General features: G+C 38.0%; 1 protein-coding gene across 1 annotated transcript in view; it reads left to right on the top strand.

Annotated features, from left to right (window-relative positions):
* atrnl1b (attractin-like 1b) overlaps window positions 1-6721 on the top strand; it is a 115493-nt gene extending 108772 nt beyond the window's left edge. The window contains exons 28-29 of the mRNA XM_016488138.1: window positions 724-838; window positions 4447-6721. Coding sequence (XP_016343624.1) covers window positions 724-838; window positions 4447-4571 — 240 coding nt within the window. The 3' untranslated portion in view covers window positions 4572-6721. The remainder of the gene's footprint in view (window positions 1-723; window positions 839-4446) is intronic.
* Window positions 6722-14405: the final 7684 nt, after the last annotated feature.

The raw sequence follows: 14405 nt of genomic DNA, 5'->3' as shown, positions 1-14405 counted from the left end.
GCCAAAGTCTGTGATTTTGCAGCGCTCTCTTGGAAGAGCTCTTGAAGAGGCACTCTCTTTAAATGGTGAATAAAGCCACTCTATAGAGTCAGAGGGTGTGTGGAGGGCCAGAGATAAGAGTGTATTAATGAGCTGAGGGAATCTTAAAGACAATATCCCACACACACAACATCACACGTGTGCTTTATTCATTGGCAAGGACATTTATGACTCTTTGTCATTAAAACACATAAAGCCATTGACAAATCCTTTTAGAAAAGCATTCATATGTATGTGAGTGGACCAGCACTGAATAATCTGTAATGTGAGATAAAAGATGGCATTTTAAGATCACAATTGCTTCCTTCCTCCTCATTCCACTGCGTTGCATCAGAGACCCGCTGATGCATACTTCTATCCAGGGCAGCTCCCACTGAAGAGCTGGTGCTACAACACGACCCGAGTTGGTAGTCGACAACCTGAAATGTCACAGATTTTCTCCGCCTGTGCGTGCATGATGTGAACTTTGAAAGTGGCTTGCACTTTGTGAAGTCTTTGAGTTTCAGGGAGATGATTTGTTACTGAGATTATCACGATGTGGATTTTCCTTTTCTGTCGACATGCGAGAGACATCCTACAATGTCAGCTCACACTGAGTACTGTGACATTTGTGACTGATGGTGATGTGTTCAGGAGGAGGCTTGTTATAGATGACACATTTCCTCTCCTCTGATCTCTTCACAGGGACCGCCCAAGCCAGTTGCCGTGGAACCCTGTTCAGGGGCTAAAGCAGCAGTGCTCACAGTGCTAATGTACCTCCCAAGAGTGGCATCTGGTGTTCCTCCACCCGGCCAGTCAGGTCAGTAATTTCCAAAGGTGTCCTAAAATGTGTGCCCACTTTATATGTACCTTGTTTTACATGTAGCCTTTCTGATACAGTAAGGCATGGTGCTGGCCACAACCAAGGTAATGGGTTTGATTTTTAGGAAATGCAAAGCTTGAATGCAATATAAGTCTTTTTGGATAAAAGCATCAGCCAAATTCATTAATGTCTGATACCATTACTATATCATGGTGCACCTCCTTGTTTTGCTCACAGATTATAGGAAAATTGAGGTAGAAGCATTATGCACCCACAAAATACTTATTATAATAATTATTTGTCACCAGAAGTGGCTGTGTCAGTTGAAATAAACCAAGTGGCTCATTGTTCTAAAATTCTTCTTAAGGATGTACCAGTATTAAAAATCATCAGCATCATATAAGCATCACCAACATCAATAAGACAATAATTATTTTGATGCTGTGGTTAATATCACAATTCTTTACCTAAGTTCTTTTGGCTAAATAATTTCAAAATAAAACACTAATGCTATAAGTGAATGCTACAAATTACATTTAGGCATCACAATATTTTATGAAAAATGGATATTAATTTTGACATTAACAGTGGTAATAAATTATTAAATAAATTTTTTAATCAAATTATAATTTAATTAATTGTTAAATTACTAGTGTTACTAGCATTACAGCAATGAATTGTATAATTTTATTAAATTATAATAAAATTAATTATTAAATTATTAGTGTTGAAGATTATCTTTTAAGTGAGCATTACAGCAAAGATAATCTAAATTAAAAAATTGAGAAAATATCAAATCTCGAACCATACCGATATAGTAAACAAAAATCTCTAATATCCACAGAAAACTGATATTGTACTGATGTATTGTGCACCCCAATTGTTTCTACATGTTCTTTGGTGGTTTATCCTCCAAGTGTGCTTGGTAAGTTTATCCCTGGCATAAAATTTGACTGAAATTTAAAACTCTGACATGGTACAGGCAGCTTCTCAGTTAATGTTTTATACTGAATTAACATGCCCGCTGCTCACTTATTATGTTGCAGTCTGGTTCTTTCCCCATGTGGGAATTAATTTAATGCAGGAAGTCAGTGAAGTTCTCTAGCGGCCCCCTGGTGGTCTGATGTAAGTTTGTCTGTGACTGCAGGTCATATCCTCTTACACCACTATGATTTACCCCAGTCTGAATGTCTCCTGTCTATAGCCTGAATAAAAAAGATCCAGTCTGTTACAGCTTAGTGGACCAAGAAAATCTGAGGAGATATTGCACCTCTCAGTGTCCTTGACTTTGGGACAAAGGATTGTCTTGTAACAAACAAGAAGACATTTGTCTTCTACAAATGTACAAACAAAAAATAATTGATTCAATAATGATGGTGTCCAGTTTCTGTATCCCCCCCATCTTTGTCATTCACCTTCACCTGACAACACCTTTTCTGAGAGTTCGTACTGACACATCACACACGCATATATTTAGACAGCGGTGCTTTAAAAGCCATGTCAGCTCGAGGTCTGTCTCATAGAACTCTGTCTGGCTTTGAAAACTACAGAGTGATAAGATTGGACTAAGAATAAAAACCTTTTACCCCCTCCTCTTCTCAGCAGGCCTGTCAGTCAACATGCTGCTTTATGGGACCTTGTCCCTTTAAGCTCGAATTCCTCCCCAGGAACTTGACTGAACTGGAGAAAAAAAAAAACGTTTGTTTCAATAAAGCATCTCTAATAGCTTCTCTTTTGTTTGACAAGCACAAAATAGAGGCAACAAATAACAGCACATAACAACAACAACTGATATGCACAAAAATAGTATTTTGGTGATATCTAAAGAAGTTGGATCTGTCGAGACTGAGCTTTGTTGTAATTTCATGGCACTGAAAACTTTAGAGTGGCTGCTTGCTGGGCTGTTGAAGTTCGTCGTGAGCACTTTTGGAGAGAGGTACATCAGATATAGAGAGAGAAATAAAAGGAGAGAGAGAGACTGAGGGGTAAAAATGCTGAGACTCTTCTGACTCAACAAAGAATATTTTTGGAGAGAAGCACAGGAGCTTCGTGTACAGATGTCTCTTTGTCGTCAAAGAGCTTTGTTTTGGTTCGTCTTTTTGGAAGTTTCACAGCAGGATGGATGTGTAGGTGTTTGTCTGCTCGGATAAAGCGGTGCGTCACCTGATCTTGAAAACATGGTACCTTTTTATTTTTTATTTTTACTGAAACAGCCTCCCGCTCGACTTGGGACATGATAATGAACTCAGCCAACAGACAGCCGCTGATCGCTTCTAACCATATTGATTATATTCACAGATCCTACAAGATTTCCATGGTGCTGAAGGTCTTTCTCGTTTCGCGCCTGGCTAACAAAATCAACTGGATGTTTGCTCATTATGCATGTGTGATCAAATAAGTGACCTCTTTTTCTTCTCATTGGGATTTCAGTAGGAAAACATGCATGTCTGGTTTTATATAATATTAAATCATTTTTGTTGAAGCAATGTAAAGAAAAAATGTGGAGATATGTGCTTGTAGTATTTTATTTTATTTATTTTTTATTGTATATTTTATTTTAGAACTGATGATGAGTATGTAGGTGGTCATTTCTTAATGTTTGGGTTTTTGACACTTGAAATTCAAGAATTTCTGAAGCCATTTTTGCAGCTCAGCAAGTTAGCAAACTCTTTTATTCTAAAATCCTCACGATCTGACCCCTTTTTATTTTTTAAATCTAGCAGTATCTTTTTTTTAACTCTACTGACCCACCATTACTGGCTCATGTCCGATCCTTTTGACCTGAATGGTGAGTAGTTAAAGTTAAACCAGTTCTAAAAGCACACCAGTAGTAGGCGTACACTGCACACTTCCCCAGAACTGTTCTGTTGACAGACGTGGAGTTTTCACATTCCTCCCTGAGGCCCAGGTGTGATGGGTAATAAATCGATGAAGGGCAGTGTGTAACTGTCTGAGGCTCAGGTTGTTCTTGGATGTAAATCCTCTTTGCCTGAACACTTGAAGCTCCGGCTTCACACTGTTGTGCTGAATTCAATTCCTTTTGCCCTGGCCTGTCTGAAGTAATGAATTGTTCCCCTCTGATAATTGTATTGCTTCAATAGCAGGGAGGGAGCAGTGCCAGACTAGCACAGACGTGGCCGTTGTGTTTGCAGGATGATTTGTGAGATGCTGCTTTGAAAAATGGCTTTGGGGTTGCGGCCATGGTTTTGACCACAGCAGTCCGTGACAGAATCCTGGCGCGAAACATAGGGTGCTGGGGGTCAAGCTCACTTCAAACCCCCATCCTAGAATGAGAGAAAGTGGCTACAGAATAAGAGAAAGGGATGCTCCTTGAAACCAATGACCTTGACATTGAACAAGGAGTAGTTTCTTAGTCTTCCAAGGCATGTGTGGACCCTCTTCTTTATGTATGAAGAGTCAAAAATTGGTCTTTAAAAATGAACAAGCTGTTCTTTTGAAAGAGATAGCTTTAAGTTACCATTGTCCCTTTTTTAAATAACTTTGCTTTGACATGCAAATTAACCGTTTTTGCTTTTGAATGCTCTCTGCGAGTCTGCACTGCTCCTCTCTGACCCTGAGCTTGCTTTGTTGTGTGTTGTCTGCAGGTATAGCCATCGCCAGCGCTCTTATCAACACGTCCCAGCAGAAGCCCATGGACTTCAAAGAGAAAAGCCAAGGCTTGAAGAACCGCAAAGCTCTGCCTCCCGCTCACCAGGGCACCTGTGTTTGAATCGTCTTCGGCCTCGGTGGGCTGTCCTTTACCACAGCGACCTCCTCTCTTGTGCTGCTTCAGGCAGACGGCGGCCTAGAGCGGCCCCATGTGAGGGGAATATTTAGGTGACAGAGTGCCCTCCATTTCCACTGCACATACACTTTATCTCTCCACGTCAATTGAACATCGTAAATAGATCTCGTCCGTTTCCAACGACCTTGCTTTCACCATCTGCTCAAGCTCAAACATTACAAGTTCGACTCCATCTGCACAAACCGACAGGCTGCTTCTTGATTCATCCAACTCTGGGCACCGTTGAGCCCTTTCCCTACGGCGATTTCGGTCTTCTCAAGGCCTTCTAAACATTGAGGGTCTCTCTAATGGTCTCCCATCAGCTGTACACCAAGCACAGATGTGCCTCTAGCATGGTTTGTACATTATGGACCAGAGTGTCTTTCTAAGCCAGAAGTAGCATTCTGGTAGTCTCGGGACGGTTGCCGGTTTTGTGTACGGGTTGCTCACCTATTTGTATGCTCGCAAACTAGACTTATGTTTTTGCTACATTTTTAGTTATTTTGACATTTTATTTAAGGGATGGACTATAGAAATGCTTACCATGGTGTGGAATCTGTCTATTGTGTAAGCTAATGACGTTCTGCTGCTGATAGCCTCATGCTTGGTAAACTCGTGTTAGGCATGGATCACATAGTTTTTAGCTAGATAGGTTTCACACATTTCATACTTACGCTCTTCTTGTGAAGACTTTGCATGGACCACTCACACTATGCTTGAAAATTTTAAACTGTTTGTGGGTTACGTGTCACACGAAGAACGTCTTCATGTCTTGAAATACCGTTAGCTGCACCATAATGTAGAGGAGACAGCTGGTGCGGGTGAAACCGAGTGTCAGTCGTAAATCGCTGAGATAAGTCGGACTTTAGTTGAGAGATGAAATTGTGCCTCGCTGAACTGACAAACCTGGAGAATTTACGGCAGAAGACACATCGCAACGTGTGCATAGTATTGTTAAGGAAATGCTAGGGAACTCTAGAAAAGCCCTTGATCATCTTTATTTTTGTCGTTTTGCAGCGGTACAGATTTAAATGAGCAAAGACTCATAACTTTGCAGTAACGCTTCATCTCTTTATAATGAACTTTTGTATTCTTAAGTTTCACATATTGTGAACGTCAACAGAGGAAGATTTTGAGGAGACCAGCAGGTGAGAGTGTATTTAGACTTTCTCTACACTCAAGGACCGAGTCCTCAAGCAATGGGCTTTCTGAGAGCAGGTTTACCAGGACTCACCATGCAACTGGATCCGAATCTTCTGAAGTCCTCAACTTTGCTCTATCTGATTAACGCACCGTTAGGACCGAGCCTGAGCCCTCCATGGGTAAAACAGGACGTCCAGGTGACTGTATTTTCCTCTGTGGCAACAGCAAAAAGTGTACAGCATCCTAATCATCACTCGTTTGCTTTAGATGGACTTCTAATGTGAATTGCTCTTTTTCTCTTCATGTAGCTACTTCAATGTTTTTGTTTGTATTTTCTGCTGGTTTTAATAAAGGATATTAAAAGGTCATTAGGTATTTTAGGTCCACCCTCTGTACATGACGGTGATGAGAAATAATCATGTCTTTTACAATGTTTGTGGAAAAAAAGAAATGTTGAATTGTTTTTGTAACATTGATTCCTGTGTAATACCTCTGATTTGATTCTTAGGTCACTCATGTAACTAACTCAGTTCATGTTGGTGCCTGTTTTTAGGGCTAGTTTAAAAACAGGGCTTCTAGGGCTAAACTGAAGCTGCTCATCTAGATTATTCTGGGCATTTTGAACTTAATTTACAGGTCATGATGTGTTGGAATTTAGTTTTGGAACTATTTTTTTATCTTGAAGTGAGTAAGAGATTGTCACGCAGGAATTCTACAGACTGATTACACAGGAATCATCTCACTGTACCTGATAAAAAAAACAGATTCATTCATCACCCAGTGCATATCATTAATCTTCATTGTATTTTACAGATGAATGTAAAAATAAAACACTTAAATATTCAGAAGTCCTTGGATCATTCCAGCACATGTGAATATGCAGAGCTCGTCTCAAGGCTTTAACAAAATCAATCATTTGGTGGTTCTCGCTAGGATTCATTGCTGTTAGCAAATACCCCAGTGTTAAAATGCTCGTCGGTAGAAGATACACCGAAAATGTACAAATGGATACGTTAATAATGTAATTACTGTGTGTCCTTTGTGTAAAAACCAGTTAGTCTCTCTATTGGCTTAATCAGTCAAATAAATGATAAAATATGTAGATATAATATTATGTCATGTTATTCAAAACACTTGAATCAATTATGTTCCTTGCTGATCACTAAGACAGTGTAATGTATTTGAAGAACCATGGTATTTCCATGTTACTCTCATAACTGCTGTGGAAAGAATGAATGGTTTACCAATGCTAAAATATAGCCAACTGTTTTTTGAAAGCTGATCTGATCTGAGCCTGTTATCCCTGACACGCAAAGCAAATATCTGTGTTCTGTAATACAGTTTTAGTGGCCCATTATTTTACCACAGTCAAGGGGTGTTAGGCAGCGATGTGAAGTGGATTGCCTAAAACCCACAGATTTTAGTGCCTTTGCTTTCATAAAATGGCAACAACAGCAATATGAAAAAAAATGCCAATGTTCAATTGATACAATTCATCCATCAAGTAGTTCATTAACCTAACTAGGTTTTTTGCCATTGCCAAGCAACATAACAATCATAGAGAGAGCAGCTTGGCGAATTAATACAAAATTCAACTAATGTCCTGTCACACAGTGTGTGTGTGTATTGAAATAGTTCTGATCTTGGATTCTGTCTGGTCACTACCACATTACAGATCTGATAAAATCCTCAATATAGTAGCAATTATGATGCAAAACACCTTATAGTCATATCACTGCATGCCTCCCATAATGTATTATTTTTGTTGCATAGCAACGTTCTATTATTCTAAGGAGTGGTAAGACGCCACCTGTTTGCTTAATAATATAACATTTTGATTAACTGATATATTGAGATGTTCACAATATAGCACCAGTGTTGATATTAACTAAAACTATTAAAACTTTTGATTTGAATTTGAAATATAAATATAAGATGGAAACCTAAAACAAAAAAAACAATTTTAAGAAAAAAAAAAATTAGAAATGTTGCCTTGACAACTGATAAAAATAAGTTTACGTTGAAGTACTACAATTAGTAAAACTGGAAAAAAAAGAAATTAATAAAAATGACCAAACACTAAAATTACTCATAAAATTGAAAACTGAAAATATTAAAAAAATGAATTAAAAATAATAAATGCTATAATAGTATATAAATAATTACACTGTATAACACAGCCACTCTTGCCTTATAGCTTAATTATTAACGGAATACTTCCAGATTTATAATTTGATTCCACGGGCTATATTAATGTGCAACCATAAACTGCATATACAGTTAAGCTTAAACCTCTTGGCAAGAAATAAATAAGTTTATTATTATTAAATTTAACTTGAACATTGGTGTTTTATCGTAGGGGTTTTGCCACCACCAAGTATTAGGCCCCAATTTTTGTCATCAAATCAATCCAAAAATCAACCTGTAAAGATGAAGCATGGGCCATGGGTCTAAAACATGGTTCGTCCAATCTGATTTTAAAGCCATAATGGTCTGATAATATTACATTTCTAACCCAAATTAGGGTTGATGCATGATGTGCAATGCATATTCTAGATCCCTGAAGGTTGTGCTGTTTCATATACACCTTTTTTCCATCCGCCTCACTGTGACCGTCACCAGACCTGGCTAGTCACTCAGTCTGCTCAGGTAGGTGCGCGGCACAGATTGACATAGACAGAATGAGCTGTCACAGCTGACCAATGCCCATAAAGACACTCAGGGGAGACGTATGGATAACTCTTCTCAGATCTGCGCGTGTATATGTTTTTCCAGCCTGCTGACGGGAGACAGCCGTAACATCACGCCATGTATCAAAGGCAGTGATGGATAAGCCTGGCTTGTTTTTGCATTTTCCATGTCAAAGCGTTCCTCAATGTCTTCTGGAAACCAATCGATACCAAGCCTACTCATTAGTCTCTGGTCAACGCTGCTTGAACTCATGATAACATTTGAATTTGTGATCAGCTGCAATCAATGTTGAAGTGATGACAGCATGGGGACTGTTAAAAGAAATATAAAATCACCCAACGATCCATTTTCCTCCTCCTTGTGCTCCAGACTCCTCCCTTTGCCTATTTGTCACCTGATCCCATCCTCTGATGAGCGCTTGAGACGTGCCATTTCCGTATGGATGAATCTGTCAAGATCAGTCGTTCAAGTCATTGGGTGGGGGAGTCGTGGAGTGTGTATCTCTGGGTGTAAATCTCTGGGTGTGTCAGTGGATGAGTGCTGTGAGAGATGCCTCGTGCCTTTATTGCTTTTAGTTGGCAGGAAATGCCCAACGTAAATCAAGGTGTCTGGCACTAACATTAAAAGATATTAATGAGAGTGCGAGCCTGTTGGTGATACAGGAGGTGAGAGAGAATGAGTGATGGTTATGGATAAATCATTCATCCTTATGATGCCTGTAACACCGAGACCTGCAAGGAGGAGGATGGGTTTTACCAACACTGGCATGTGCTTCTCTGGGACACTTTATTTTATGTGGGAATAGTTTTCATTTCATTTATATGTGAACATATATGTGACCCTGGACCACAAAACCAGTCATAACGGTCAATTTTTAGAAATTGAGATTTCTTCATCACCTGAAAGCTGAATAAATAAGCTTTCCATTGATGTATGATTTGTTAGGATAGGACAATATTTGGTCGAAATACAACTATTTGAAAATCTGGAATCTGAGGGTGCAAAAAAATCTAAATATTGAGAAAATCGCCTTTAAAGTTGTCCAAATGAAGTTCTTGGCAATGCATATTACTAATCAAAAATTAAGTTTTAATATATTTACAGTAGGAAATTTACAAAATATCTTAATGGAACATGATCTTGACTTAATATCCTAATAATTTTTGGCATAAAAAAAAAATCAATAATTTTGACCCATACAATGTATTTTTGGCTATTGCTACAAATATACCCCAGCGACTTAAGACTGGTTTTGTGGTCCAGGGTCACATATAAGCATAGTGCTAAAAAAGGAATGTTCACGATTAAATATGGGATCAGTCTGTGGCATGCCATAAATTATTACACAAAATAATCTCTAATATTGTAAATAACATACTGTAAAAATGAAATAAATAATAAAGTAATAATAATGATAATAGTGAACACATTATCCGTAAATGTTATAATCTGCAGATTATAGAGTGCTGCACGGGTGATGTATTTTTGTAGGCCAAAACCTGGAAACAAGTTAGCCTTTTTGAATTTGAACTTTTGAAATAATCAGACGACACAAACCATTTATGAAATTGTATGTCTCAAATCCTGCTGACCCTGCAGAAGACATGAATACTCCCTCTGAATTATCACCCTCATGGCATTATTTCCCTTCTGATGTCGGGTGATTTTTTTCTGCTTGATTGCAAATTAGACAGAGCTCATCTGGTCACAAAGCTGATGCTTGTCTTTCTGTATTCTAGACCCCTTAAAAGAAAGCTGGGCACATGGCACTGAAGACTATGCAGAAACCAGACATTACGCCTGATTGCCTTCGGTAATAACAAAGAGCCTCATATCTTCGGCATGTTTAGTGCATTCTGGGCATAGGTATAACCTTTAACCTTTCCACCCTCACATATGAAATATTTGACAAGTGGATTTAAGACTATAATCCTAATTTTAGAGGTCAGAGTTCAGAGATCACAAGTGACAAGCACATATGTCTTAGGAAACGACATGAAATCCATTACAAACAAGTTAGATATGGCCACACTTGGGGTTCTCGACTGACTTCTTGTCCCCTATGTATCCATCCATCCATCTTTGTCAGTCCCTTTGCCTGATGTTAAGCAGTCAAAAAAAAAAGAGAATAAAATAATAATTTTTACCAATATGCAGTAGCTCTTGTAAAGAGTTTGAATAAATGGGATGCACCAATATTACATTTCTGTCCAATATCGGTAAACCGATAAAGAATTATGGATTTTGTTTAATTAAATCAACTTTATTTGTTCTAAATAGATTAAAAATAAAACACTGAAATGAGTTGGTTAATTGCTAAAACTGAATTTAGGCATCACAACATTATGATGAAGTATGAAAAATTAATGGCATTCATTTTAAAATTAGCTAAAGATTACATTTCACAGTGTTATTAAAGGTTTAATATTCTAAAGATTAGCTTTAAGTGAACATCAGGTAGAATAAATGAGCGAACACAATAAAAAAAATAAATAAAAAATAATAATATTCTAACCTATATGATAATTTATTGTGCATCCCCATTAAATATGGTGCAACACTATTCAGCACATTTAGCATCTGGTTAAGTTGGATTGTTACTGAATAACAGGTTTTTGTGTTGAAACTCTTCCCCTCAAACTTGCATTCTAGTTCTTCTAGTAGTTTCTAGTAATGTGAAAGACTTTAGGAGGTCTCACATCTTCTTGGTGTTATCAATGAATCAAATCACTAGCCCACTGTATTACCTGTGCCCTTCTGTAGCTTTGAAGGAAATCAATAACAAATAGTCCCTGAAACCCTGACATTTACCACAAATAAGATAAAAAAGTACAGTCGTAAGTTTAGAAGTGTCACTTTTGTGGAATGGTACAAGAATTTTGAAATGATGTTCTCCAAAAAAAGACAACGTTGCCAGGCCCCAAGGTCAAGTGTGAGGTAATTAGATACCAGTTCCTGTCTGAGAGCAGACAGTACACACTGATTACATTGTTCTGCATCTTCTGTGCCTCTCTTACATTTGAGGAACACAATTATTTTAGTCTTTCACTGAGGTTCGTGTGTGGCTGTGCTTGTTGTGTACAAAGGAGGTATTTTTTTATCAGTCTGGCTTTCTTATTCCAAATTTATATCAAACAGACCAGACACCCAGCTCATAAAATTTTCATTTATTTGATACCGTGTCATTTGCTTTTCATTCCTGCTTTACAGCTCATATTGTGCTTAATGCAAATCTGCGATGCTCCGCAATTACAATGACGCGTTGTGATCTCTTTCTTTCAAACAGACTCCACACTGACGCTTCGCTTGAGCGGTTATTAAATCTCGCCTCTCAGCTTTCCTTGTTTCCTACCATGCAAATTTCTCATAAATTCACTTTTTTCCCCAATGTGACACCGCTAATAAATCCACTACCAATCTTTTGGAAAACATGTTCAATCATCATGTCTGAAGCTGTGGCTGGTGTCAAGAAACACCACATCCTAGTACAGCATGTTGAGTGAGTTCTAGGTGAACTGGGTTGCGTCCTTGTGTGTTATTGTCCCGGGGAGAGTGGACTGATGTGATCCGACTGACAGTCATGCCCCCATTATCGCTTAATCCTGCCTGCTAGGAGTGAAAGTTAATCCAGCTTGATAAAATGGCCAAGAACAGTCAAACTAAGGTAACAGTTGAAGCTAAAGCATGTATGATGACAGCCAGGTAACCGGTGATTCAAACACAGCACTGGCTTCTACATCTCTTCTGTTAGTTAATGCATTAAGTATCATGAACTACCAATGAACATTTTTTTTTTACAGTATTTATTAATCTAGATTAATTCAAATTACTGTTGATTGTCAATTTGTGTTTGTTCATAATACATCAATTTAATTTAAATCGTAATTCATATGACTCCAGTCCATCAATTAATGTCATGTGAAGTGACGACGATACTGTATGTGTTTGTAAGAAACATATTTTAAACTGTTGATTCTGGCCTCAATATAAGTCCGTAATTCATAATAATGCTTCCTCCAGTGAAAAAGTCCATCTCCTGTTGTCCTCTCACATCCACCAATGTATTTGTTTAGAACTGTTTTCACTTGTAAACTGCTTGATCTGTGCATATTTCTCTCCTGATTCAGACGAGAAGACTTTTTTCCACTGGAGAAAGCAATATTATAAATAGAGGACTTGTACTTTTAGCTGAAAAAAAAAAAACAGTTTGTAGTTAAAATTGTCTAAATAATGGACACCGCTTTTCACTTTTTCACAGATGTTAATTGGTGAACTGGAGTCGTGTTGATTAGTTGTTGACTTATTGTGATGTTTTTATCAGCTTGTTGGATTCTCATTCTGACGGCACCCATTCACTCCAGAGGATCCTTTGGTGAGCAAGTGATGTAATGCTACATTTCTCCAAATCAGTTCTGCTGAAGAAACAAACTCTTCTACATCTTGGATGGCCTAAGGTTGAGTAAAATGTTCAGCACATTTTTATTTTTGGTGAACTATTTAACAATAGATACGATTAATAAATGCTGTAAAAGCATTGTTCATGTAACAGTGTTGCATTAACTAATGTTAACATATATAAACTAGAAAATTGTAAGTTGTTACCACTAACATATTCTGTTTTGCAGCTCCTTTTTGTCACAAAAGCATTTGAGTTTATGATTTTTTTAGGACTGCTAAGCTGGTTAGTGACTTTTGAGTCATCAGTCAAACTGACAGGACCTCACTAAACCACAAGAGCTTTTTATGGCACCCTGTTCATACGTCAAGTTTAATGTTGTAAAGTGTAAAGCGTATAACTATTTTTGCCAGTGAAAGACATGCTGGCATAGTGAATCAAATGGGGCTAATACATAGGAGAAGTAGACATTCAGTTTATCTTAGGGTGCCCATACGGGCCATTTTTACGGGACGAGTCAGAATTGGCCAGAATTTCTATATTGCTTAAAATATCCAGGTTTTGGCTGTTTGCACTGTGCAGATTGATCGGTGTATGACATTCACGAGAGCTATAGAGAGCAGAGCAGATGGCTCCTTATGCTTTCGAATCGCTCTCGCGGTACTTTGGTGTCATTCAATGATCAGTGCGCAGTGATGCTTCAAGTCGAACGAACGAACAAACACGTGCGCGTATTTGCATCGCTTTGATCATGCTCCGTTGATCTCACCTTCTCATGCGCCACGATTGGTCGATTATATACAATACCTGCATGTTATTGGTCAAACTACTTTGGATGTTTTAGGCAATATAAAAATCCTGGCCAGGACGTGTCCCGTATGAACAGCACATATGGCCACCCTAGTTTATCTCCTATTTTGTTAATGAGCATCCAAGAGCTCTTCATTTATAGTCTTTACACATTACTGACACTGGCAGCATGTCTTGTTAAACACTAAATGGCACAGTCTTCCAGAGAACTGTCTGATGTGCACTTCAATGTTAAATACTTTTGAGCTCAAGGGTTTTAACATTTTTTGATGCCATAAACACCCAAATATGATGAAACTTTCATCCCTCTTTCTAAAAACATTAGTATAAATATTTACTTTGACACTGTACCTTTTTGTATCATGCACTGCCATTCAGTTTGGGGTCAGCAGGTTTTTCCAACTGTTTTTGAAAAGAGTCCCCTATGCTCACAAAGTCTGCATTTATTTGTCAAAAAATATCAAAAACCTCTTGTTTGAGAACCCCTGTTATACTTCACACATATTTTCTCATGTATCTGAAGTAAAAGAAATAAAAACTAAAGAAAAAAAGACATACATTAAAAGGCCTTCTTTAGTTTGTTTAATGTAAGATTCTCTTTGCTCTTGCATGTCTTACAGCCCTGTTCTATGTACGTATATATTTATATTTCTTTTTACAGCTAACCAGTACAACAACAATGCCGAAATGATACTTGGAGAGCACTTCTTTCAGATGAGCAGAAGAAACCGTTTTCACTG

Source organism: Sinocyclocheilus anshuiensis, unplaced genomic scaffold (genome assembly GCF_001515605.1).
Source record: "Sinocyclocheilus anshuiensis isolate Anshui unplaced genomic scaffold, SAMN03320099.WGS_v1.1 scaffold1541, whole genome shotgun sequence".
NCBI classification, from domain to species: domain Eukaryota; kingdom Metazoa; phylum Chordata; class Actinopteri; order Cypriniformes; family Cyprinidae; genus Sinocyclocheilus; species Sinocyclocheilus anshuiensis.
Note: the sequence above shows the minus strand (reverse complement) of the source record. Positions and strands in the feature narration are given on the sequence as shown.